Source organism: Jaculus jaculus, chromosome 14 (genome assembly GCF_020740685.1).
Source record: "Jaculus jaculus isolate mJacJac1 chromosome 14, mJacJac1.mat.Y.cur, whole genome shotgun sequence".
NCBI classification, from domain to species: Eukaryota; Metazoa; Chordata; class Mammalia; order Rodentia; family Dipodidae; genus Jaculus; species Jaculus jaculus.
In genome coordinates, this window is record NC_059115.1 from 21,573,092 (window position 1) to 21,599,975 (window position 26,884).

The following is a 26,884-nucleotide window of genomic DNA, read 5'->3' on the forward strand; positions in this document are numbered from 1 at the left end:
GAGCTCAGCTTAGATGGCGGGGTGGGGCCACCTCAGGGCTGACCCATCCAAGCAAGTATGATGGGGCCCTTGTAATCTGCTTTTCTCCCAGACAGCGTTCCACTAAGGTCGGAAGGTCTGTGTCTGAAGGGGGTTGCCAGCCACCTCCTATCTTTCCCCTGATCTGGTCTCTGCAGACAGCTGAGTACAGAGGGCAATGCCTAGTTGATTGTGGTGCCAGAGTTGGTCATTAACCATAGGCCACTGAAGGCTGACCTTTGGCTTCCACCCTTGGGCAGGCCCAGACAAGGATGGGGACAGAGAGTTGGAAGGGAAACCACAGAGGAAGCGTTCACCTCCCCTTTCCTTCTAATCATGTGGGACGCCCCAGTTCCTGGGTGCTTGGAAGTGTTATAGGCCTGTCCTTCCTCCAGCTGCCTGCCTGTGGTCAGATCTACACAGCCTGGCTTCAGGTTCCAGAACCCTCCCTAGGATAAAGGAATTTCAGCAGTCCCAGTTCTGTGCCCTCTGTAACCTCATGGACTATCAACCTCCAGGTTTCCAATTCCTGGAATTTTACAGGCCCACCTCATGGACTATCAACCTCCAGGTTTCCAATTCCTAGAATTTTACAGGCCCAGGTGTATCAGGCTAAGACCAGTACTGTGGCTGTGGTCCCACATTCTCCCTCCCCATCTGGGTGTGGTATAAGGCCTGGTAGTCCCAGGTGTGAGCTGGGGCTCAATCATCCCTAATCCCACCCCAGACAATTACTTGGAAGTGAAGGGTTCCATATGCCTGCCTGGACACCTTCTAGGCAGGTCACTGGACTAGACACAATCCAAAGTGTGGACCCCAGGAGGTTTATTGTCACCCCCCAGTTCCCACCCCACCCAATAATTATACAAAAGTAATAAAAATGCCCATCCCCCATCCCCATTCATCCCAGAAAAATGCCATAATTTATGCAGAAAAAACACAGTCCAAGGCAGCCGGCAGCCTCAGCCCATCTTCTTCCAGATAGTGAGTGAGGCAGTGAGGACTCCAGCCACAAAGATGGTCACTGTCTGCCACGTGGGAGTCCCAAAGTAGGAGAGGAGTCCATCCTGGGGACAGAGATGTTACATCAGCACTGCCATAAGGCAGCAAGCAGGGGATGGGGAAATGAGAAGTCAGAGGGCAGGGGCAGGGGTCATACATGAATAGGCACAAAGAAGCTAGTGTCCCTGGGCCATGCCTGTAACTCTAGTAATGCAGTTCAGGGTTAGTGGGCACTGAAAGTAAAAAGCAGGAATGTTGGGGTGGAGAGATGGCTCAGTGGTTAAGGCACTTGCCTGCAAAACCTAACGAATGGAGTCAATTCCCCAGTACCCATGTAAAGCCAGATGCGCAAAGTGGCACATGCATCTGGAGTTCATTTGCAATGGCTAAAGGTCCTGGCGTGCCTTCTGTCTCTGTGTCTGTCTGTCTCTGCTTGCAAATAAATAAAAATAAAGAATAATAATAAAAAAAAAAGGGGGGGCTGGAGAAATGGCTTTAGTGGTTAAGGTGCTTGCCTGCAAAACCCAAGTACCCAAATTTGATTCCCCAGGACCCATGTAAGCCAGATGCACATGGGGGTGCATGAATCTGGAGTCTGTATGTAGTGGCTAAAGGCCCTAGCATGCCCATTCTTTTTTCTCTCTCAAAAAAGTAATTAAAAAAAAAAAAAAAAAGTCCTGGGCTTGGGAAATGGCTTAGTGGTTAAGACGTTTGCCTATGAAACCTAAGGAGCACAGGATTTCCCAGGACCCACATAAGCCAGATGCGTGGCGGGGGGGGGGGGGGGGGGTGGGGGGGCGGGGCGGGGGACATGCATCTGGAGTTCATTTGCAGTAGCTAGAGGCTATAACGTGCCCATTCTATCTGCCTCTTTCTCTCAAATAAATAAAAATACATTAAAAGAAAAAAAAACTTGACTAAAAAAAAAAAAAGTCCTAAACTCTAAACCCAGGACATGCCATTCCAGGGCCTGGACTCCTGATCCATAAATACTTGAACTATAAAAGCAAAGAGATGACAGCCTTTTGAAAAAAAAGTATGAATGTCCTTAACTCTGCTTTTGCAGTCTCCACTTTCCTAGGCATCAGAGGATTTCTCCTCTCATCTCTTGCCTAAACAACCTGGGTCTCCCTCCCTAAGAAGGAGTTCTACTTTATTAGAAGTGAGGTTTAAATCTGATCCTAGCATTGTGACAGCTCAGCCCCAAAACATAGCATCAGGGCTGGCCTCTTCCTGAGCCAGCCCCCTGAACCCAGACCAATCAGTCCTCTCTGACTCACCTGAGCCTGAGGGTCAAGCATACCAAAATAAAAACAGATGCTTAAGAGATGGCTTAGCAAGTAAGGCACCTGTCTGCAAAGCCAAAGGACCCAGGTTCAATTCCCCAGCACCCATGTAAATTGGTGGCACATGTGTCTGGGTTAGTTTACAGTGGCTAAAGGGCCTTGTGTGCCCATTCTCTCTTTCACTCATAAATAAACATTTAATAAAAGATTACAGATGCTTACCAGGAAGTCTTGTCACTCTTTTTTTTTTTTAGCTGTTCACGTGAAGCATGAAGCACCAAGCCCTTGCTCTGGTAGGCCCTGGTCAGCCAGGTCCAACTGGGATAGGGGAGGGAACAGGGACAGACACCCCTATTCTCACATGGGCTTTCTATCCCCTCCTGCCTTTCACATGGCACCTCTCTGTACTTCCTACTTTTCTTCTTTCTCTCCTTTTTTAGAGAGGCAGATAGATAATAGGCATGCAAACAAATTCCAGACATATATGCCACCTTGTGCACCTGGCTTACATGGGTACTGGGGAATCAAACCTGGGTCTTGAGGCTTTGCAGGCAAGTGCCTTAACTGCTAAGCCATCTCTCCAGCTCTTGACTTTTCTTCTCTTAATCTAATAAAGCCTCCTTTATTTATCTTACCCTTTGTCATACAGATTGTTAACTCTTTAAATTCATAAGACCAGGATCAGGAGATACCCCAAATGTATTGGTATGTGGACATGTATTGGTAAGGAATCCCAACACTCCCATACACTACGATTCAGGAGACTGAGGCAGGAGTTGAACAAGTCAAGGCCAGGTTAGGGAAACTTACTTACACTCACTCCAACAAACAAAACACAGGCTAGGGACGTAGCTCAGTTGGCAGAGTGCTTGCTAAGCATGTACAAAGCCCTGGGTTCAACTGCAGCAATGGAAAAAACAAGCATGGTGGTACACACCTGCAATCCCAGCAAAAGGGAGGTGGAACCAGGAGGATGAGAAGTTCTACATAGCAATTTCCAGGTCAGACCCTGTCTCAACAAAACACACCAACCAACAAGAAGAAAAGATAAACTGAAGTGGTGACTAATGCCTGCAATCCCAGCAATCAGGAAGCTGAGAAGAGAAGCAAATGATCTCATCATGTGTGAGCCACAGACCTTGTATCAAAAATAAAAAGGGGGGGTGCTGGAGAGATGGCTAACAGTTAAAGAGCTTGCCTGTGAAGTCTAAGGACCTAGGTTCAATTCCTCAGTACCCACATTAAAGCCAGCTGCAAAGATGGCACATGTGTCTGGAGTCCATTTGCAGTAGCTGGAGGCCCTGGTGCACCCATTCATTCTCTCTCTCAAATAAATTTAAAAAAAAAATTAAATCATTAAAAAGAAGAAGAGAAGGGCTGGAAAGATGGCTCAGCAATTACAGTGCTTGCTTGTGAAGCCTAAGGACCCAGGTTCAGTTCCCTAGTAACCATGTAAGCCAGATGCACAAGGTGGTATATATGCTTGGAAATCATTTGCAGTGGCTGGAAGCCCTGGCTCGCCCATTCTGTTTCTCATGTCTCTCTCTGCTGACAAATAAGTAAAAATATTAATTAAAAAAAAAACTGTAAAGAAGCCAGGTATGGTGGCACATGCCTTTAATCCCAGCACTTGGGAGGCCGAGGTAGAGATAGGATGACCACTGTGAGCTGAGGCCACCCTGAGAGACATAGTGAATTCCAGATCAGCATGGGCTAAGAAAAACAAAACAAAACAAAACAAAAAACCAAGAGAGGTCCAGTAGAGACATACCACCCACCTTTAATCCCAGTTTTGGGAACTTGAGATAGGAAAAATGCAGTAAATTCAAGGGTAGCCTGGAGCTACATAGTGAGTTCCAGGTCAGCGAAGGCTAAAGTGGGACACTGCCTTGAAAAACACCAAAAACAAAACTGGATCAGAGTTATCCATGAACTTGAAGTTCTAGATTAGAAGCTTTGTTAACAGACTGCACCGATCAGGTCAGGGTCAGAGGTCAGCAGGTACCAGATGAATCAGGCAGATGGGACATGTAAGGACACATATGATAAACACAGATGGTCAACTTCCACTCCCACCCCATGATGGCCTACAGGTCCCAGAGATGTGGCAGGGGAAAGTGGGATGGGCTGAGGAGTCTCACCCAGCCACCCTGGTCTTGGATCCAGACCAGCAGCCGTTCCCGGAGAAAGTCCAGCGTCCAGCCCATAATGGTTCTGATCAGCTCAGGTACCTTGGTGCACAGGGCCTGCAGGAGTGGGGGTAGGGTTAAACTTAGGACAAGCTCTGTTCCCACTCATTTGAGTTGGCTCCAAGCCTTCCTTCGCACTGTGCCTTGTCCAGCCTCTAGTCTCTCACTCCCAAGTTGTAAACTAGCTAACGTCACTTACCTAGCATTGAATGGCTCCCCAGTGCCCTCCAGATAGAGCAAAAGGCAGGACAAGGACATGGCTCAGTGGTGGGACGCGTGCCTGACATGTTCAAGGAGACCCTTGGTTCAATCCCCAGCACTGCAAACCGACCAAAAGGCCGTGGGGGAGGAGGGCTGGGGAACCAGGACGCTTGACTTGGATGATGGGAGGACGGCGGAATGGGGCGCCTCGGCTGAGGGGACAGGAGACAACTGGCTACCCTTCTGGGACCTTGGGAGCCACGCCTTTGAAGCAGAGCATGGCTCGATCCATACAAAACTGTGCAAAGACCTTCCACTTCTCTTTGTTTTCAGTCAGGTCTTCCAACAAGGCCCAAACAGGTCTTAAACTCTTGGATTCAAGCCTTAGCCGTGAAGTAGCTGGGACTACAGACAATTGCCACCAGCCTGGCAGTCCATCATATTATTTATCACTCTTTGCTGCCACAGGACCTGTGGACACTGATTCCCCCCCCCCTTTTTTTTGGTGGGGGGGTTTCTCAAGGTAGGGTTTCACTCTAGTCCCAGCTGACCTGGACTTCATTACCTAGTCTCAGGGTGGCCACGAACTCAGTGATCCTCCCACCTCTGCCTCCCGAGTGCTGGGGTTAATGGTGTGAGCTACCATGCCCCGCTACACTAATCCTTCTTGATAGAACAGGTCTCAAGCAAGTGATTCTCTCCCTTAAAGGCCAGGTCCAAGCTAGAGTTACCACTTGTTTTCTCAGAACTTTCCCTTCCAGCTTGTATCGGCCTACAGTCCTCTGCCCTACAGTCCCCAATTCCATAGGTAGCACCACTACCATGCTGACCACTGTCCCTTCGCCTCCATCAGCTCAGTCAGGAAACCCCATCAAGGGGTCTGGAGTATCTCAGTGGTAAAAACTGTTCTAAGCATGTGACAAATCCCAGCACTGCTTTAAAAAAAAAAAGTAAAACATCAAGAAATATACTTGTGGGCCAGGCGTGGTGGCACACGCCTTTAATCCCAGCACTTGGGAGGCAGAGGTAGGATGTCTGCCGTGAGTTCTAGGCCACCTTAAGGCTACATAGTTAATTCCAGGTCAGCCTGAACCAGGGTAAGACCCTACCTCAAAAAAACAAACAACAAAAATAATAATAAATACACACACACACACACACACACACACACACACACACACACTTACTTGTGGGGCTAGGAAAATGGCTGAGCAGTTAATGGTGCTTGTTTGTAAAGCCTGCCAGCCCTGGGTTCAATTCCCTAGCCTCCCATGTAAAGCCAGATGGACATTCATTTGCAGCAATTAGAGACTGTCCTGCGCATGCGCGCGCGCACACACACAAGATGCTTAGGCATGCGTGAAAATAAATATTTATATGGCACAGTAGTTAAAAGGCACTTGCTTGCTTGGAAAGCCTGATGGTCTAGGTTTGTATCCCCAGTACCCCTGTAAAGCCAGATACACAAAGTGGTGCGCTCATACACCTGAAGTTTGTTAGCATCAGCTAGAAGCCCTGGCATGCCCGTTCTCTGTCTCTCGGCTTGCCAACAGATAAGGCTCAGCAGTTAAAGGCACTTAGTCAGAATGCCTGACAGCCTGGGTTCAGTTCTCCCAGTACCCATGTAAAGCCAGATGCACAAAGTGGCAGACTCGCCTAGAGTTTGTTTGCAGTGGCAAGAGGCCCTGGGGCACCCATTCCCAACCCCCAATCTCATTCTCTGCAAATAGCTATTTTAAAAATTACAGGGCTAAAGAGATGGCATATCAGTTAAGGTGCTTGCTTGTAAAGCCTAAGGACCCAGGTTTGATTCCCCAGCACCCATGTAAGCCATATGCACAAGGTGGCGCATGCATCTGGAGTCTGTCTGCAGAGGCTAGAGGCCCCGGCATGTCCATTTTCTCTCTCTCGCTCATAAATACATGGGAAAAAAGATTTTTAAAATTATATATAAGCCAGGCATGGTGGCGCACGCCTTTAATTCCAGCACTTGGGAGGCAGAGGTAGGAAGATTGCCAAGAGTTCAAGACCACCCTGAGACTACATAGTGAATTCCAGGTCAGCCTGAGCCAGAGTGAGACCCTACCTCGAAAAACAACAACAAAAAAATTATACACACACATACATACACATACACCTATATACATACTCCCTCATGCCAGAAGACAGTGAGACAGTTTCACTCTGGAGCCAGGATTAATCTCAAACTTACAGTAATCCTCCTGGATGTGGGACTGCAGGTATAAACTCCATACCAGAATTATAATTAAAATTTTTTTTTCCCTGATTTATATTTATTCAAGACAGAGAGAGGGAGATAGATTGAGTGCAAATGGGTGCACTGGGACCTTTAGCCACTACAAATAAACTACAGGTGCATGTGCCACATGTGCATATGGCATATGTGGGAGCAGGAGAATCGAACCTGGGTCTCTGGGTTTTGCAGGCAAGTGCCTTAACTGCTAAGCCATCTCTCCAACCCATTATTATTACTATTTTATTGGATTTTCAAGGTAGGGTCTCAGTCTAGCCCAGTCTGACCTGGAATTCACTATATAGTCTCAGGCTGGCCTCACATTCACAGCAATTGTCCTACTTTGACCTCTCCAGTGCTGGAATTAAAGGCATGTGCCACCATGCCTGGCCTTACTTTTTCCTAAATATTTTATTTGAGAGGTAGAAAGAGGCAAACAGAGACAGAAAGAGGGAGAAACTGGACATGGTGGCACAAGTCTTTAATCCTAGCACTTGGGGGGCAGAGGTAGGATGGTCCCTATAAATTCAATGTCACCTTGAGGCTATATAGTGAATTTCAGGTCAACCTGAGCTAGAGACCATACCTTGGAAAACCCAAAGGAAAGAAAAAAAAAAAGAGAAAGAGAGAGAAAGGGCTGGAAAGATGACTTAGTAGTTAAGGCGTTTGCCTGCAAAGCCAAAGGACCTAGGTTCGATTCCCCAGGACCCATGTTAGCCAGATGCACAAGGGGGTGCACGTGTCTGGAGTTCGTCTGCAGTGACTAGAGGCCCTGCCATGCCCATTCATTCTCTCTCTGTCAAATGAATAAATAAATAAAACGAGAGAGAGAATGTGTGTGTTAGAGAGAAAATGGGCGTGTCAGGGCCTCTTGCCAATACAAACAACATATTCGCCACTTACTGCATATGGCTTTATGTGGGTATTGGAAGTATGGAACCTGGGCCATCACACTTTGCAAGCAATTGTCTTTTACCATGGAGCTGTCTCTCCACCTTCGAGATTACTTTTAGGATTGACAATGATTGAAATAATTTGTTAGGTCAAAGTTCTATTTTCCACTGAGAAAAGCTGAATGGCTGAGTGATAACCAGACAGCTGTAACCCAGATTTCAAGTAAGGTTTTACTAGGTTTGCTGGAATATTCTCTACAATTTATACATGGGGTTACCCCCCCCCTTTATTTATTTATTTATTTTGCTTTTTCAAGGTAGGGTTTCACTCTAGCCCAGACTGACCTGGAATTCATGGCTGGCCTCAAGCTCACAGTGATCCTCCTACCCCAGCCTACTGAGTGCTGGGATTAAAGGCCTGTGCACCACCATGCTAGCTTGGGTGTCTTTTTTGATCACTCGTCACTCTATTTACTGAGGCAGGGTCTCTCAATTGAACCTAGCTTGCTTCAGGATCCCACCTCCTCCTCCTGAGTGCTGGGATTACAGAAAGGCTGCCATGCCCACTTGGCATGAAGTCCTCATGCTTGCATTTTATTATTGAACCATCTCCCAGCTTTTTACTCTCTCATTCAAAAGTATACAATGACAGCCAGGTTTAGTGGCACACGCCTTTAATCCCAGCACTTGGGAAGCAGAGCTAGGAGGATCACTAAGAGTTCAAGGCCACCCTGAAAATATATAGTGAATTCCAGGTCAGCCTGAGCTAGAGTAAGACCCTATCTTGGGGAAAATAAAAAGGGGGTGGGGCTGGAGGGATGGCTCAGCAGTTAAGGCATTTGACTGCAAAGCCAATGGATCCAGGTTCAATTCCCTAGGACCCATGTTAGCCAGATGCACAAGGGGACACACAAGTCTGGAGTTCATCTACAGTGGCTGTTCTCTCTCCTTTTTTCTATGTCAAATAAATAAATAAATAATAAAATATTTAAAAAGAAAATTCACTTTAAAATTCAATTCCAGGGCTGGAGAGATGGCTTAGCAGGTAAGCGCTTGCCTGTGAAGCCTGAGGACCCTGGTTCAAGGCTCAATTCATCAGGACCCATGTTAGCCAGATGCACAAGGGGTGCACACATTTGGAATTCGTTTGCAGTGGCTAGAGGCCCTGGCATGCCCATGCTCTCCCCCTCTCTCTGCCTCTTTGTCTGTCACTCTCAAATAAATAAATAGAAATAAACAAAAATAAATCAATTCAAGGTCGGCCTGCCTCAGGGGAGGGAAAAAACTTAGCTTAGCATGGTGACTATAACACAGCACTTAAGAGATTGAGGTAGGAAAATTGCTGAGTTTGAGGCCAGCCTGGAGCCACAGAGTGAGTTCCAGGTCAGTCTGAGATAGAATGAGACCCTACTTCGGGGGAGGGGGGGAGGCAGGAAGGGTGGGTTGGCAATTAAAGGGGCTTGCTTGCAAAGCCTGCTGGCCTGGGTTCAATTTTTCAGTACCCATGAAAAATACACAAAGTGGTGCATATGACTGGAGTTTATCTGTAGCAGCAATAGGCCATTCTCATTCCCTCTTACACAAAAATACTGTCAAATAAATACAAGTATCTTTTTTTTTAAAAGGATGAAAACAGGGCAGGAGGGATGGCTTAGCAGTTAAGGTGCTTGCCTGCAAAGCCAAAGGATCTCGGTTTGATTCCTTAGGACCCATATAAGCCAGATGCACAAGGTGGTGCACACATCTGGAGTTCTTTTGCTATGGCTAGAAGCCCTGGCATGCCCATTTTTTCTCTCTCAAATAAATACATAAAAACAATTAAAAAAAAAGATGATTGGGCTGGAGAGATGGCTTAGCGGTTGAGCGCTTGCCTATGAAGCCTAAGGACCCCGGTTCGAGGCTCGGTTCCCCAGGTCCCACGTTAGCCAGATGCACAAGGGGGCGCACGCACCTGGAGTTCATTTGCAGAAGCTGGAAGCCCTGGCGCGCCCATTCTCTCTCTCTCCCTCGATCTGTCTTTCTCTCTGTGTCTGTTGCTCTCAAATAAATAAATTTAAAAAAATTAAAAAAAAAAAGATGAAAACATTGTCAATTAACAACAAATGTAAGCCGGGCATGGTGGCATGGTGGCACATGCCTTTAATCCCAGCACTGGGTAGGCTGAAGTAGGAGGATTGCCAGGAGTTCAAGGCCAGCCTGAGACTGCACAGTGAATTCCAGGTCAGCCTGGGCTAGAGTGAAACCCTACCTCAAAAAAAACAATAAAAGTAAAACAAAACAAAACAAAAACAAATGTAGGGTTGGAGAGAAGGCTTACTGATTAAGGTGCTTACCTATAAAGCTGAAGGACCCAGGTTCAATTCCCCAAGACCCATGTAAATCCAGATGAACAAGATGGCGTATATGTCTAGAGTTCATCTGCAATGGCTAAGGGCCCTGGTGTACCATTCTCTATCTGCCTATTTCTTTCTCAAATAAAATTCAAAAAAAAAATTAAATTAAAAGTGCTAGAGAAATGACTCAGCGGTAAAGGCACTTGACTGCAAACTTTAACAACCTGTATTCAATTCCGCAGTACTCACATAAAGCCAGATGCAGAGTGGCACATATATCTGGAGTTCATCTGCAGTGGTTGGAGGCCCTGGCATGCACCCATTCCCATTCTCTCTCCCCCTCTTGCAAATAAAAAATTAAAAATATTAAATTAAAAAAAAATCCTGGCATAGTGGCACACGTATTTGATCCCAGCACCTGGGAGGCAGAGGTAGGATTGTCGTGAGTTCGAGGCCGCTCCAAGACTACATAGTGAATTCCAGGTCAGCCTGGGCCAGAGTAAGACCCTACCTCAAAAGACCAAAGAAAGAAAGAAAAAGAAAAAAATGTAGGGGCTAGGCATAGTGGTGTACACCTTTAATCTCAGCACTTGGGAGGCTGAGGTATGAAGATGGCTTTGAGTTCAAGGCCAGCCTGTGACTACATAGTGAATTCCAGGTCACCCTGAGCTGGAGAGACCCTACTTGAAAATCAAAAAAAAAACCTAAATAAGTAAGACTAGTTAATCAGTTGTCTTTCCTTTACAGTGAACCACAAAGTCCCATAGCCAGGCCTGTAATCTTACCTACTCAGACTGAGGCAGGAGGGTATTTGCAAGCAGACAGAGATAACAAGAGAAACAGAAAGAATAGGTATGCCAGAGCCTCTGGCAGCTGCAGAACTCCAGGTGTGCACCTGGCTTTATGTGGGTACTGGGGAATTGAACCTGGGTCCTTAGGCTTTGCAGGAAAGTGCCTTAACGATTGAACCATCTATCCAGCCCTCCTTTTTTTTTTTTTTCCCCAATTTCTTTTCCTTTTGGTTTTTTGAGGTAGGGTCTCACTTTAGCCCAGGCTGACCTGGAATTCACTATGTAGTCTCAGGGTGACCTTGAACTCACAGTGATCCTCCTACCTCTGCCTCCCAAGTCCTGGGATTAAAGGCGTGCTTCTGAGATAGTATGGGAACATCAGGGCCTCTTGCCAGTGCAAACAGACTCCAGACGCATGTGCCACTTCATATATCTGGCTTTACACGGGTACTAGGGAATAGAACCTGGAATGACAAGCATTGCAAGCAAACATCTTTAACATCTGAGCTATCTTCCCAGCCCCTACCTGTGTGTGTGTGTGTGGGGGGGAGCAGGGGGCACTGGGGATTAAATCTAGGACCTCGTGCATGCTATGCAAGTGCTCTACCACTAACCTATACCTCCAGCCCTACCTACTAGAATTTGATAAATCAGTGTCTTACTCTGTAGCTCAGGCTGACCTCAAACTTACAGCAATCCTCCTGCCTCAACCTCCCAAGTGCTGAGATTACAGACTTGCACCAACATGATCACCCTTGCCACATTAGTTTTCAAGTAACCTGCCCTCAGACTATGCCATCAGCCCACCTTACCTATTGTCCAAGCAGACCTTCAAGAGGGCAATAGTCTAGCCAGTTTTGATAGGGCTGAAGCCCAGGGGCTAAACGTAGGCCCCACACACATAACATGAACACATTTGTTGATTGAATAAATGAGGTAGAAGCACTCAGTCCACAGCTGAGTCTCAACCTCTAGGATCTGAGAGGTGCATGCCTAGACTCACAGCCCTGCAGCTGCCCACCTTGAGCACCAGTTTGCTGGCAAAGTAGAAGAGGGCAACAACCCGACCCCAGTTGAAGTTGCCATCAGCAAACATTTCAGCTGCCACTCGGAAGAAGACCTCTCGGGGTGAATTTGTGTCCACGTCTGCAATCATCCTATGGGAAAGAGGAGAACCCAGCTGACAGTCAGGTCCAGAGTGAGATTCCCTCCATCAACCACAGAATAAAGAACAAGGCTGGACATGGTGGTGCATGCCTTTGCTCCCAGCACTAGGGAGACAGAAGTAGAAGGATTGAGTTCCAGCTTAGCCTGGGCTAAAGTGAGACCTTACTTTGAGAAAAAAATGAGTGTTGAGTCGGGCATGGTGGCACACACCTTTAATCCCAGCACTTGGGAGGCAGAGGTAGGAGGATTGCCTTGAGTTTGGGGCCACCCTGAGGCTACATAGTGAATTCCACATCAGCCTGGGCTAGAGAGTTCATTTGCAGCAGCTGGAGGCCCTGGCTCTATCTGCCCCCCCTTCAAATAAATAAATAAAAACAAAAAATATTTTTTAAGAGACTGGAGAGATGGCTTAGCAGTTAAGCACTTGCCTGTGAAGCCCAAGTACCCTGGTTCAAGGCTCGATTCCCCAGGACCCACATTATCCAAATGCACATGGGGGCGCAGGCGTCTGGAGTTTGTTTGCAGTGGCTGGAGGCCCTGGTGTGCCCATTCTCTCTCTCTCTCTCTGCCTCTTTGTCACTCTCAAATAAATTAATTAATTTAAAAAATATTTTAAAATAAATATTTTTTAAGAGGCTGGAGAGATGGCTTAGCAGTTAAGGTGCTTGCCTGTGAAGCCTAAGGACCCAGGTTCAATTTCCCAATACCCACATAAGCCACATACACAAGGTGGCTCATGTGTCTGGAGTTCATCTGCAGTGGCTAGAGGCCCTAGTGTGCCCATTCTCTCTCTCCCTCTCTCCCTCTGCCTTTTTCTCTCTTCCTCTCTCAAGTAAATAAACAAATGTTAAAAAAAAATTTTTAGGCCAGGCGTGGTGATGCACGCCTTTAATCCTAGCACTTGAGAGACAGAGGTAGGAGAATTGCCATGAGTTCAAGGCCACCCTGAGACTACATGGTTAATTCCAGGACAGCCTGAGCTAGAGTGAAACCCTACCTCGAAAAACCAAAAAAAAAAATTATTAGAAAACTAAAGTTCAATCCAAAGTGAACTGAGAAGCTAATTGGGAATGGGAAAGAGCCAGGACGGACATCTAGATGAGGAAAATGACTCCAGGGCTGGAGAGATTGCTCAGTGGTTAAAGAAGCATGTTTGTAAAGCCTGATAGCCCATGTTCAGCATGTGTCTGGTGTTCGTTTACTTTGGCAGAAAGAAGGTCCTGCCACGTGACAGTGGCCTGGAGTGCCCACATTCACTGTCTCTAAATAAAATTATTTTTTAAAAAATGACTCCCAGGCTTAGCAGATATGGTGCTTGACTGCAAAATCAAAGGACTTCATTTGTTTCCCGAGGACCTACATAAGCCAGATGCACAATGTGAAACATGTGTCTGGAGTTCATCTGCAGTAGCTGGAGGCCCTGGTGCAACATTTCTCTCCCTCCCCCCCATCTCTTTCTCTCTCTCAAATTAGTAAAAATAAAATATTCAGAAAAAAATAGTTTATAAAAAATGTGACTCCTGGGCTGGAGAGATGGCTTACCGGTTAAGCCCTTGCCTGTGAAGCCTAAGGACCCGGTTCGAGGCTCAATTCCTCAGGTCCCACGTTAGCCAGATGCACAAGGGGGCGCACGCGTCTGGAGTTCGTTTGCAGAGGCTGGAAGCCCTGGCGCGCCCATTCTTTCTCTCTCTATCTGCCTCTTTCTCTCTGTCTGCCACTCTCAAGTAAAAATAAATAAAAATTTAAAAAAAAAAAAGTGACTCCTTCAATGTATGATCAAAGTCCTGGGGGATGAGCTGGGGTATGCCTTAGCACTAAAGTACTTGTTTAGACTCCTCAGTGAGGGGCTGGGCGCCTGACTCAGTGGTAGAGCATCTCCCTAGACTCCACCTGAGAGAGAATGGTGCATGGCTTGGGTGTAGAGATCTGGCTAGGCATGTGCAAAGAGACCCTATCTATGTTCGTTCCCACCTTAACAAAAAGAAAGGTCTTAGTGTAGTGGATAGTTGAAAGGCCCCACACCTAGTTACTATGGGGAACGGGGGGGGGGGGCAGAGACCCCTAATCGGCCTTGACTCAAGAGCCTACCTTTGCAGCTCCATATTGCTGTCCAGCTCATCTCCGATCCGCTTGAGGCACTCGCTTAACTTCTTGGTGGACGCATCCTGGGGTGCCTGCTCCAGGTTCAGCTCGGGTGACTCCCCAGCCATCCTCCCGGCCCGGTCCTGGATGAAACTAGATGCGAATGGAAGTGTGGGAGGCAGAATCAGAAAGGAAGTGTGACTCTTGAACCCCACAGCACCTTAATCGGGCTTCATACTCACCCCTGAAGCAAAACGGCCCCCGTCTTCATGATCTGCTCGGAGCTGGTGGGCCCTGCAGGAGAGAGGGAAAGAGGTGCCCGCACTCCAGGATACCAGGGGTCGCGGGAGTAAGTTAAGAACCCCGAAATGGGACAGGATTGGGGGACCCCGCCTACATACATCGTAGCTCCCTCGGGGACGGAGGCAGGGGAATTGCAAATGCAGGAAGTGGCGCCGGCGACAAGCCCGGGCCTGCCCGGGAGCGAGCGCGCAGAATCCACGCGCGTGGACACCGGAACCCGAACCTCCGCGGACCGAACCCACCCCCGGGTACCGCCCGGAGCACCGAGCCCGGGACCCCGCCTCACCGCCGCCCCCGAGCCTCTCCCCGGACCCGTCCATCACAGCCGCCGCCTCTCGCCGGGTGCGCCCCGGGCGGCTGCGGCGCGCCCCGGTCACGTGACGGCCCGTGAGACGTGCGCGGGTCACGTGGGCGCCCCGCAATATGGCGGCCGCCCCGCAGTGCGCGCCACGTGACGGCGGCAGGCGCCGGGAGGCTGGCTGCGCGGGGAGCTGCGCTCGCGCCGGGCAACGGGCGGTAGCTTTGTCCATTCGTGCCGCGGCGCTCAGCTGCGGTCTGCGGTGCACTTGGGAAGTTGAGTCAGGAGCTCTGCCGTAAGTTCCAAACCAACCAACAGTGAAGTTTGAGACCCGCGTCTCAAAAACAACACAGGGCCGGAGTGGTGGTGCACGCCTTAAATCGCAGTACGTGGGAGACAGAGAGGTAGGAGGATTTCTGCGAGTTCGAGGCCACCCTGAGATTACATAGTGTATTTCAGGTCCAGGTCAGCCTGGGCTAAAGCAAGATCTTACCTCAAAAAGAAAGAAAGAAAGAGAGAGAGAGAGAGAGAGAGAGAGAGACGGAGGGAGGTACAGAGGAAAACACAACAGCTGGATAGTTGGCTCAGTGATTAAAAGCACTTAGCTGCAAAACCTGCTGTCCCCGGTTCGATTCCCTAGCACCTACCTAAAGCCAGATGCAAGAAGTGGCGTAAGCATCATTCCTTGACAGTGGCAGGAGGCCCTGGTGCACCCATCCTCTCGCACATAGGCACAGCGCTTTGAATCCACAACTCTGGAGGCTGAGGCAGGAACATTGCGGTGAGTGCCATGAGTTCAAAGCCAGTCATTAGGGGGCTGGAGAAATGGCTCAGCCGTTAAGGCACTTGCATGCAAAGCCTAAGCACCAGGTTTGATTCCCCTGTACCCACAATGTAAAGCCAGATGTACAAGAGTTTGCAGCTCCTGGAGGCTGTGGTGTGCGTTCCCCTTCTCCCTGCCTCTCTTCTATCTGTTTCCAAATAAGTAGTTTAAAAAAAAACAACAAAAAACAGTCATAGGCTGGAGAGATGGCTTAGTGGTTAAAGAGCTTGCTTGCGAAGCCAAAGGACCCAAGTTTGATTCCCCAGAACCTACATAAGCCAGATGCACACAGTGGCACATGCATCTGGAGTTTGGTTGCAGTGGCTCAAAAGTAAAACAGTTATTACTACATTACTACCATCTCAAGAAAAGCCTAGGAGTGTGGAGGTTGACATTTGTAATCCCAGCACTCAGCAGACTGTGTTAGGAAGATCCCCATTTTGAGACTCTGCCTCAAAAAAAAAAAAACAAGGGCTATGGTTTAATCCCAGCACTTAGGAGGCAGAGGAAGGATAATCACTGTGAGTTGGAAGCCAGCCTGGGACTACAAAGTGGATGCCAGGTCAGCCTGGGCTAGCAAGACTACCTTACAAAAAAAAAAAAAAAAAAGGCTGAGAAGATGGCTCAGCAGTTAAATGTTCTTGCTTGCAGAGTTCAGTTCCCTAGTACCCATGTAAAGGTAGATGCAGAAAGTGGTGCTTATGTCTGAAGTTTGTTTTTTTAGCCTAATGTGCCCATTCCCCTCTCTCTTTAGGCAAGAGTGAGAAAGAAACAGGAAAGGAAGAGAGGAGGGGAGGTAGGTAGGAAGGAAGGAACTAGAGGAGCAGATTCTGATTATGGGTTGGCATTAGGTGACAGAGGGCTCCAGTACATTACAAGGAGGCATTTGCTGTCCTCAGAAGGGCTGGAAAGGTTCTGAGAAGCAAAGGACAGGGTCATATGGGAGTGTCAGGAAGCTTCTTGTTTGAGTCCTCTGTTGAAGGAGTCCTCAAAACACCCATGATTTATAAGGCTTCTCGCTGCTGTAATTAATTTTATTTTATGTGCAATGTTTAAAAAAAAATGATTGGTTGGGCTGGAGAGATGGCTTAGTGGTTAAACGCTTGCCTGTGAAGCCTAAGGACCCCGGTTCGAGGCTCGGTCCCACGTTAGCCAGATGCACAAGGGGGCGCACGCGTCGGGAGTTCATTTGCACAGGCTGGAAGCCCTGGCGTGCCCATTCTCTCTCTCTCTCCCTCTGTCTTTCTCTCTCTGTCTGTCGCTCTCAAATAAATAAATAAATAATTTAAAAAAAATTTTTAAAATGATTGGTCATTTTCTTTTTTTTTTTTTTTTTTGGTTTTTTGAGGTAGGGTCTCACTCTAGCCCAGGATGACCTGGAATTCACTATGGATTCTCAGGGTGGCTTCAAACTCATGGCAATCCTCCTACCTCTGCCTCCTGAGTGCTGGGATTAAAGGCATGCGCCACCACGCCCGGCTGGTTGGTCATTTTCACTTGCTAAAATTTTTCATGAACACCATGTCAATTCCCCACAAACTAGCACTCTGACACATGTCACATAATAAACACCTGACTAACTGTTGGAGTACCACAAAGCCCATGACCAGCCTCTAAGTCTCATAGATGTCTACTCAAAAGCCATATTTACTATCTACCTTGGGGCTTCAAAGATTTTCCTTTTACTTGAAATCTGAAGAAAAGAGATTACTAGCTGGGTATGTGGATTTGAGGCCAGCCTGAGACTACATAATGAATGCCAGTTCTGCCTGTGCTAGAGCAAGACCCTACCTTGAACCCCCCTCCAAAAAAAAAAAAAAGTGTTTTAACTTTACACCACAGTAACTCAAACCTTTATAAAATGTGGAAATTGGGCTGGGGAAATGGCTTAGCAGTTAAAGTGTTTGCCTGTGAAGCCTAAGGATCTGGGTTTGATTCCACAGGACTCACTTAAACCAGATACACAAGGAGGCTCATGCATCTGGAGTTCGTTTGCAGTGGCTAGAGGCCCTGGTATGCCCAGTCTCTTTTTCTATCTCTTTCAAATAAATAATATTAAAATGTGGAAATCTCAGCTGGGCATGGTAGTGTATGGTAGTTTGAATGTATGTTGCTCATAGACTCAGGTGTTTTATTGAAGTTATAATTTGGGGACTGGAGCAATTAAGGTGTAGGCCCGCAAAGACTAAGGACCCAGGTTCAATTCCCCAATATCCATGTAAGCCAGATGCACAAGGTGGAGCATGCATCTGGAGGTAGTTTGAGTGCTCTGGTGTACCCATTCTCTATCTGCCCCCACCCCCAGTAAAGAAGTTTGTAACTTGGGAGCCGGGCGTGGTGGCGCACGCCTTTAATCCCAGCACTCAGGAGGCAGAGGTAGGAGGATTGCCATGAGTTCAAGGCCACCCTGAGATGACAGAGTTAATTCCAGGTCAGCCTGGACCAGAGTGAGACCCTGCCTCGAAAAACCAAAAAAAAAAAAAAAAAGAAGAAGAAGTTTGTAACTTGGGTCTCCAGCAGCCTGGCTGGAGGTGTCATTGGGAGTGGATCCTGGGGTCCAGCCCTAAGGTATGTTTTGAGGCAAATCTGATTTCTAGTGCAGCAGTGTGCAGAGAGGTTTGAGCTCTTCCTGGGTCTCTGCTTGCTGCCAGTTTGTACCTGTTACTTTTTCTTTTCTTTTTTTTTCCCCAAGGTAGGGTCTCACTGTAGGTCAGGCTGACCTGGAATTCACTATGTAGTTTCAGGGTAGCCTCAAATTTATGGCAGTCCTCCTACCTCTGCTTCCCCAGTGCTGGGATTAAAAGATGTGTGCCACCACGCCCAGCTTTGTGCTTGTTACTTCTGGTGTTTGCTGCCTGGTGACAGTTTCTCTCTGCTTGGATGTCTGGAAGCAGCTTCTTCTGTCACTGATGGAGCCCTCCCACTGAATCTTGGGAGGCAAAAGTAGAAAGATGCTGTGAGTTTGAGGCTAGCCTGGAACTACAGAATGAGTTCTAGGTCATCCTGGACTATAGTGGAGAGGTAGTTTAATGGTAAAGGTACGTGTCTGTGAAGCCTAAGGACCTATCTAGATGCACAAGGTGGTGCAAGCGTCTGGAATTCATTTGCAGTAGCTAGAGGCTCTGGTGCATCCATTCTCTCTCTGTCTCTCTTTGCCCTACTCTCTTTCAAATGAACAAATAAAATTTTAAGGCCGGGCATGGTGGCACATGCCTTTAATCCCAGCACTCGGGAGGCAGAGGTAGGAGGATCGCCGTGAGTTCGAGGCCACCCTGAGAATACAGAGTGAATTTCAGGACAGCCTGGGCCAGAGTGAGACCCCACCTTGAAAAACAAAAAACAAAACAAAACAAAACAAAACAAAACAAAATTAAAATTCCCAAAAAATAAGCCAGGCATGGTAGCACACGCCTTTAATCCCAGCACTCAGGAGGCAAAGGTAGGAGGATTGCCCTGAGTTGAAGGCCACCCTGAGACTACATAGTTAATTCCAGGTCAGTCTGAGCCATAGTGAGACCCAACCTCAAAACAAAACCAAAAATAAATAAATAAATTAAATTAAATTAAAAAATATATGTGGGCTAGAAATATTGCTAAGTGGTCAAGGTGATTGCCTGTAATGTTCAAGGACCTGAGTTCAACTCCCTGGTACCCACGTGGTGCCAGATGCATAGGATGGTGCATGTGTCTGGAGTTCATCTGCAGTGGCTATAGGCTCTGGTGTGCCCATTCCAACCCCCACCCATTTTTCTCTCATTCTCTCTCAAATAAATAATTAAATGAAATATTTTTTTTTAAAAAAGTGAAACTCAAGCAGGGTATGGTGGCGCACGTCTTTAATTCCAGCACTGGGAGGCAGAGGTAGGAGGATCGCCGTGAGTGAATTCCAGGTCAGCCTGAACTAGAGTGAAACCCTACCTTAAGAAAACAAAACAAAAAAGTGAAACTCTGTGAGAGCAAAGACAACAGAGTGAACCTACTGCAGAGGTGAGGTACTGACTAATGCTAATTACTCTCATTTTTTTTTTTTCCCTTGGTTTTTCGAGGTAGGGTTTCACTCTAGTCCAGGCTGACCTGGAATTCACTATGTACTCAGGGTGGCCTCGAACTCACAGTGATCCTCCACCTCTGCCCCCCCAAGTGCTGGGATTAAAGGCATATGCCACCATGCCTGGCTCTCATTCTATATTTTATTTTACTTTATTATTTATTTATTTTTGGCTTTTCAAGGTAGGGTTTCACTCTAGCTCAGGCTGACCTGGAATTCACTATGCAATCTCAGGGTGGCCTCAAACTCATGGTGATCCTTCTACTTCTACCTCCCAAGGGCTGGGATTAAAGGTGTGCACCACCATGCTCTCTCATTCTTTATTTTGTGAATGAAGAGACTGAGGCTGAGAGGGCATGGAGAACGGAATAGTCAGGGGCCTATCACCCCCTCACTGTTCCCTGCTCACATCACACAGACTGCCTGCTCCATGGGTCAGAGCACCAGTGTAAGGTTCGGGAGTGACAGAGACCACTCTGAGACAAAGGTGGAAGCTTTTATTCAGGAAAAGCACAAGCTGCCAGGACGGACTCTCAAGAGCAGAGCACAGCCAATTTTGAGATTCCAGATAGTGTGCTATATAGAGTTCTTCAGTTGGGGGAAGGTGATGAAGGGAAAATAACCCATTTGTTCTTTACCTTAGCCATAGCTGAAGTGGGAGACCAGAACAGTGACCAAGTGGGAGATAAGGGGGTGGGGGAAACCTAGACCTGGGGCATTGTTAGGCAAGGAAGGGAAAATGGCTAGGCAGTTTCTTGAGGAATGTGGATGACCCACTTCCTTGTATCTGTCACCATCATGCTGTCTTTGGTGACTCCACTTTGGGAAGCCCATCTTGACCTAACACCCAGGGCAAGAAACCAGTGTCAAACAAAGGAGAAAGATGGAGACAGACAGAGCTGGCCTGGGTCCAGGATTGGCCTGGAGATTTTGGTCACCATACATTTCATTTTACTTCAAGGTCACTTCACAAAGGAGTACCCTGACTATTGCTAACATGTGTGAGTTTGAAGACAGTAATTGAGTCGTGCCTGGTAGCACACACCTTTAATCCCAGCATTGGGGAAGCAGAGGTAGGTGGACTGCTAGAGTTCAAGGCCACCTTGTGAATTCCAGGTCAGACTGGGTTACAGTGAGAATCTTACCGCGGGGTAGGGGTGGGGAACACAAAAAATCATAATTACAGACCCGATGAACTGTGAGAACAAACAAAAGTGGGTGGCATTCAGGAGCCCAGAACGAGCATGTTTGCCAAGGTGGGAAATTAGGCTGGTTTTCAAAACTCACTCACTCCAAAGCAGTTGCAGCCAATCCCCAAGGAGCCCATAGCAGGACACTGGGTCAGCTAGTGCTGTCTATACCAGGAGGAACATCAGTGCTTGTCCTGAGGGAAGGTGACTCCAACAATCTTCCGCACTTCATCAAGGATTTCAGCCAAGAGCTCACTCTCCGCCAGAGGAATCACAGGACTCTCCTTCAGGCCTGGGAGGAGAGAGTGTACCTTTTTTTCATACTCCATACATCTGATAGCAAAAGAACTACAATTCCCAGAAGGCTCAGAGGCACAGACATAAGTGTTTTGGGAAGGTGATATCCCTTGTCATCCTGGGAGATATAGTTCCAGATATCTGCTTGGTCCCCAACATTCCGCCACCAAGACTGTTCCAGACTACCCAGCCTCCACACCTCACCTTTACGCAGGCACTCGCGGACATGGTTGGCCTCATAACTCATTCCTGCTCCATTTATGAAGTTGTAGTCCTTCCCAAACTGGGGCAACGGGAACTCTTTGCATTCACTGTTCACCACCAGCTCTGTTGGACACCAGAATTTGTTAAGCTACAGGGAGAAAAAAAAATACACAAAGTAAGCTGGCTGTGGTGGCACATGACTTTAATCCCAGCACTTGGGAGGCAGAGAGAGGAGGATCGCTGTGAGTTCGAGGCCACCTTGAGACTACATAGTATATTCCAGGTCAGCCTGAGCTAGAGTTAGACCCTACTGCAAGATTCAGGAGTGACCAAAGACCACGGAGACCACTCTGAGGCAAAGATGGAAGTGTTTATTCAGAGGGAAAACACGAGCTACCAGGACTGACTCAGGAGTGGAGCAATCAGTCTAGGGTTACAGCTAGGGGGTTTTATAGGCTCTTCAGTTGGGGATGGTGAGGAAGGGAAGGAATTTCTTGGTTGGGGCAGTAAATCTCTGTTCTCTACATTAGCCATAGGCTGAGACCAGAAGTGACCTAGTGAGAGAGAAGGGGGCAGTAAATCTAGACCTGGAGCCTTGTTAGGCAGGGGAGGAATAATGGCTGGACAATTTCTTGAGGAATGTGGATGACTCCTCTGTCGCCCTCCTGCTGTCTGTCTTCCAAAATGACTCCATTTTGTCCTGACATAGCACCTACCTCAAAAAAAAAAAAAAAAAAAGAGAGAGAGAGAGAGAGAGACAAGAAGCACAAAGGGGCACATGCATCTGGAGTTTGTTTGCCCTAGAGCACCCATTTTGTCTGTCTCCTATCTCTCTATGCTTGAGAATAAATTTTAAAAAATATTTTTTAGGAGCTGGAGAGATGGCTTAGGGGTCAAGACACGTGCCTGTGAAGCCTAAGGACTCAAGCTTGGGCTGGAGAGATGGCTTAGCGGTTAAGCGCTTGCCTGTGAAGCCTAAGGACCCTGGTTCGAGGCTTGGATCCCCAGGTCCCACGTTAGCCAGATGCACAAGGGGGCGCACGCGTCTGGAGTTCGTTGGCAGAGGCTGGAAGCCCTGGCGCGCCCATTCCCTCTCTCTCCCTCTATCTGTCTTTCTCTCTGTGTCTGTCGCTCTCAAATAAATGAATAAATAAATAAATTAAAAAAAAAAAGGACTCAAGCTTGATTCCCCAGTATCTACATAAGCCAGATGTGTGTGTGTGTGTGTGTGTGTATGATATAGGGGTGGAGAGATGGTTCAGCATTTAAGGCACTTGCATGCAGAGCCTAATGAGCCAAGTTCAATTCCCCAGTACCCATATAAAGGAAGAAGTACAAAGTAGCACATACATCTGGAGTCTGTTTGCCATGGCTGTCTGCCTGTCTCTCTCTCTCTCTCTCTCGTTCTCTCTGCTTACAAATAAATAAATATTTTTTTAAGTGAGAACTAGGGGCTGGAGAGATGGCTTAGCCATTAAGGTGCTTGCCTGCAAAGCCAAAGGACCTCAGTTCGATTCCCTAGGACCCATGTAAGCCAGATGCACAAGGTAGTGTATGTGTTGCAGTGGCTGGAAGCCCTGGTGCGCCCATTCTCTCTCTTGCTCTGCCTCTTTCCCTCTCTCAAATAAATAAAAATGAATTTTTTTTTAAAGTGATGCCAGAGCCAGGCGTGGTGGTGCACGCCATTAATCCCAGCACCCGGGAGGCAGAGGTAGGAGAATTGCCATGAGTTCGAGGCCACCCTGAGAATACAGAGTGAATTTCAGATCAGCCTGGGCTAGAGTGAGACTCTACCTCGAAAAATCAAAAAAACAGAAAACAAGTGATGCCAGGCGTGGTGGCTCACGCCTTGAATCCTAGCACTTAGGAGTCAGAGGTAAGAGGATCACTGTGAGTTTGAGACCACCAGGTCAGCAGCCTGGGCTAGAGTGAGACCTTACCTCAAAAAACCAAAATAAAAAGAGAGCACTAGCCAGGCATGGTAGTGCATGCTTTTAATCCCAGCACTTGGAAGGCAGAGATAGGAGGATAACTGTGAGTTCGAAACCACCCTGAGACTACATCGTGAATTCTAGGCCAGCCTGGACTAGAGTAAGAGACCCTACCTTGAAGGAAAAAAAAGAGAGAGAGAGAGAGAGAAAGTGAGCACTAAGTCCTTACCTCCTAACAAGGCAGTCCAGGGCACCTGAGGGCTAAGGGTTTGCTTACATCTATCTGTGAGGTTTGGGTCATGTTGACTTCTGGCGAAGGGGAGAGTGTGCTGCCGTTACACTCAGTTTTTGTCAGGTGTCTTCCCAGAAGCAAACCTTTGTGTAACCCACTACTTGATGACCAGACAGTCACTGTGCCTAGTGAGGAGGGCTTACCTGCCTCAACCTCCTGAGTTCAGGGGTCACAGGGCAGCTGCCATCACTCTCAGCTCTCATCCAGCCCTTCCTAGCTGGTAGCACGCCAGGAACCTCAAATGTACCCATGCCAATTCTAGGTCACAATGCAGGTATGTAGAATTTTTTTTTTCCAAGGAAGAGTCTCACTGTAGCCCAGGCTGACCTAGAACTCACTCTGTTGCCCCAGGCTGGCCTCAAACTCACAGCAAGTCTCCTAAGTGCTGGGACTAACAGTATGTGGCATCATGCCTGCTTAGGCCACAATGGAAACAGAATCATGACAGCCCTGTTTCCTCATGGGACATGAGACCAGCGTGGTTGTGTCGTCTCAGGATGCAGGGCAAGAGCTGGAAAGATGGCTTGGTGGTTAATGCGCTTGCTTGCAAAGCCTGCCAACCTGGGCTCCCTTCCCTAGTACACAAGTAAAGACAGATGGACAAAACAGTGCATGCAGCTGGAGTTCATTTGCAGTGGCAGGAAGCCCAAGAGTGCCCATTGTGTGTCTGTCTGTCTGTCTGTCTGTCTGTCTGTCTGTCTCTCTCTCTCTCTCTCTTTCTCTCTCTCTCTCCGTTCCTCCCTCCCTCCCTCCCTCTGGTCTCTGCTCTGTGTGTCTCTCACAAACAAATAAATACTTTACTTTTTTTTCCTGGGTTTTCAAAGTAGTATTCCCACTACCTTGTTACCTTTTTCTTTGTCTCTGTTTTTTTTGTTGTTGTTTTTGTTTTTCAAGGTAGGGTCTCACTCTAGCCCAAGCTGACCTGGAATTCACTCTGAATTCTCAGGGTGGCCTCGAACTCACGGCAATCCTCCTACCTCTGTCTCCCAGTGCTGGGATTAAAGGTGTGCACCACCACACCCGGCCTCTCTCTTTTTTTTTAACTTTTTTTTTTGTTTATTTTTATTTATTTGAAAGCAATGGACAGAGAGAGAGAAAGAGGCAGATAGAGAGAGAATGGGCACGCCAGGGCCTCTGGCCACTGCAAAAGAACTCCAGACACGTGCGCCCCCTTGTGCATCTGGCTAACATGGGTCTTGGAGAATCGAGCCTTAAACCGGGGTCCTTAGGCTTCACAGGCAAGCGCTTAACCACGAAGCTATCTCTCCAGTCTCCTGCTTTTTTTTTTTTTTTACTTTATTTTTATTTATTTGAGAGAGAGAGAGAATGGGTGCACCAGGGCCTTCAGCCACTGCAAATGAACTCCAGATGCTGTGCCCCCTTGTGCATCTGGCTTACCTGGTTCCAAGGGAATGAACAGAGCTCCTTTGGCTTTGCAGGCAAGTGCCTTAACCACTAAGCCTTCTCTCCAGCCCTGTTTTTTTTTTTTTTTTTCTTGTTTGTTTGTTTTTTGAGGTACAGTCTCACTCTAGCCCAGGCTGACCTGGAATTCACTATGTTGTCTCAGACTGGCCTTGAACTCATGGCAGTCCTCCCACCTCAGCCTCCCAAGTGCTGGGATTAAAGGTTTGCACCACCGTATCTGCCTTTTTTCTTTAAATATTTTTTATGTATTTATTTATTTGACAGAGAAAGAGGGAGAGAGAGAGAGAGAAAGAGAGAGAGGGCATGCCAGGGCCTCCAGCCACTGCAGACGAACTCCAGAGACGTGCACCCCCTTGTGCAACTGGCTAACGTGGGTCCTGGAAATCGAACCCGGGTCCTTTGGCGTTGCAGGCAAATGCTTTAACTATTAACCCATCCCTCCAGCCCTCTTTTTAATATTTTATTTTAGGGAGAGATGGGTGTAGATAGAGACACAAAGAGAGAGAGGATGAGTGCTCCAGGGCCTCTAGCCATTGCAGACAAACTCCAGATGCATGCACCACTCTGTGCATCTGGCTTTTATAGGGGCACTGGGGAATCAAACCTGGGTCCTTTGGCTTTGCAGGAAAGGACCTTAACTGCTAAGCCATCTCCAGCCCTGTCTTTTTTAAAGATATTTTTTCTTATTATTAGCAAGCAGAGAAAGAGAGAGAGAAAGAATGGGTGTACCAGGGCCTCCAGTTGCTGCAAGCAAATTCCATGTGCCACTTTGTTTTTCTGGCTTTATATGGATACTGGAGAATCAAACCTGGGTTGTTAGGCTCTGCAGGTAAGCACCTGAATGGCTGAGCCATCTCTCAAGTCTTAACTCAGCATTTTTGATAAGTTGGTCAAGAAACCACCCCTGACAACAGGTATGGTAAGGAGGTGAGAGGAATAATTCACTCCCTTAATAAGACAACATTCTTAAACCCTCAGAAGTCCAGCCCTCCATGTAGTTGCTCAGGTCCTCACAGAGAATGTTGGAGTTTGGAATCAAAGTGTCCACAGACACAGAAATGAGATCATCAGAGGGCTCATTCTCTCTTGGAGGAGGAGTACCTTCGTCTGAGACCTGGTGATTTTTATTGTGAGCCAAGACAAAGAAAAATGTTTGTGTGTGAGGTAAAATCCAAAGAAGTTATACCTTAAGCAAGACCGGAGCTGTGCCCTGAGCAAAACAGGGTGTAAGAGCTCAATCATAAATCACTGCTTTATATGTTACTTAGGAGGAAGTTCAACACAAGAATGTACTTAGGTGGTTTGCCACCAAGCAACTCTAATGATTCTCTTTGTATGCTTGAGAATTCTTTGGTCTCCTGAATTTCAACTTCCTTCCCGCTCAGTTAATTCCTGAGTTCTGGGATTAAATGTGTGCGCCCCCATGCCCGGCTTGTTTTGATTTTTGAGGTCAGGTCTCACCACCTGGAATTCACTACTTTGGGGTGGCCTGGAACTCACAGCAATCCTACCTCTGCCTCTCAAGTGCTGGGATAAAGGAGTGCTCCACCATGCCTGTCCATGTACTTAAGTTTTCACAGCCACTATACAAACAGCAGTAAGAAACTGCAGCACTGCCATATCCAGCTTACACCCGACCTGTAAGCACAGGCATGGCCAGAATGGGTAATCTTCATGGGCAGATGTGTTTGAACATAAGGTCCCCAGATGGTAGTGCCGTTTTGGGATGCTGAACCTTTTGGACACAAGGCTTAGCTGAAGGAAATGGGTCATGGGAGGGGAAGCTTGGAGGTTGTCTTCACTTCCCGGGCTGACCTGGGTCCTCTGCTTCCTTGTTCCTCATGATGCGAACAAGCC

General features: G+C 47.5%; 2 protein-coding genes across 5 annotated transcripts in view; both read right to left on the minus strand.

The window, feature by feature from the left end:
• Nucleotides 1-885: 885 nt before the first annotated feature.
• Nucleotides 886-14,878, minus strand: Bax (BCL2 associated X, apoptosis regulator). 4 transcript variants are annotated; one of them, XM_045133811.1, is made up of 7 exons: nucleotides 14,806-14,878; nucleotides 14,459-14,510; nucleotides 14,223-14,369; nucleotides 11,989-12,124; nucleotides 4,448-4,552; nucleotides 3,244-3,315; nucleotides 886-1,085 (listed from the first exon to the last, which is right to left on the minus strand). In XM_045133811.1, the coding sequence occupies exons 1-7, from the start codon at nucleotides 14,837-14,839 to the stop codon at nucleotides 981-983; spliced, it is 651 nt and encodes a 216-aa protein (XP_044989746.1). In that variant the 5' UTR covers nucleotides 14,840-14,878; the 3' UTR covers nucleotides 886-980. The 4 variants fall into 4 exon arrangements, with proteins under 4 accessions (XP_044989746.1, XP_044989748.1, XP_004672317.1 ...); XM_045133813.1 differs by lacking the exon at nucleotides 14,806-14,878 and adding an exon at nucleotides 14,618-14,760; XM_045133812.1 differs by lacking the exon at nucleotides 886-1,085 and adding an exon at nucleotides 2,497-2,624 and having other exon boundaries at nucleotides 14,806-14,852.
• Nucleotides 14,879-20,171: 5,293 nt separating this feature from the next.
• Nucleotides 20,172-26,884, minus strand: part of Dhdh (dihydrodiol dehydrogenase) — a 30,752-nt gene continuing 24,039 nt past the window's right edge. The window contains exons 6-7 of the mRNA XM_045134245.1: nucleotides 21,380-21,527; nucleotides 20,172-21,170 (exon numbers count right to left, since the gene is read on the minus strand). Coding sequence (XP_044990180.1) covers nucleotides 21,061-21,170; nucleotides 21,380-21,527 — 258 coding nt within the window. The 3' untranslated portion in view covers nucleotides 20,172-21,060. The remainder of the gene's footprint in view (nucleotides 21,171-21,379; nucleotides 21,528-26,884) is intronic.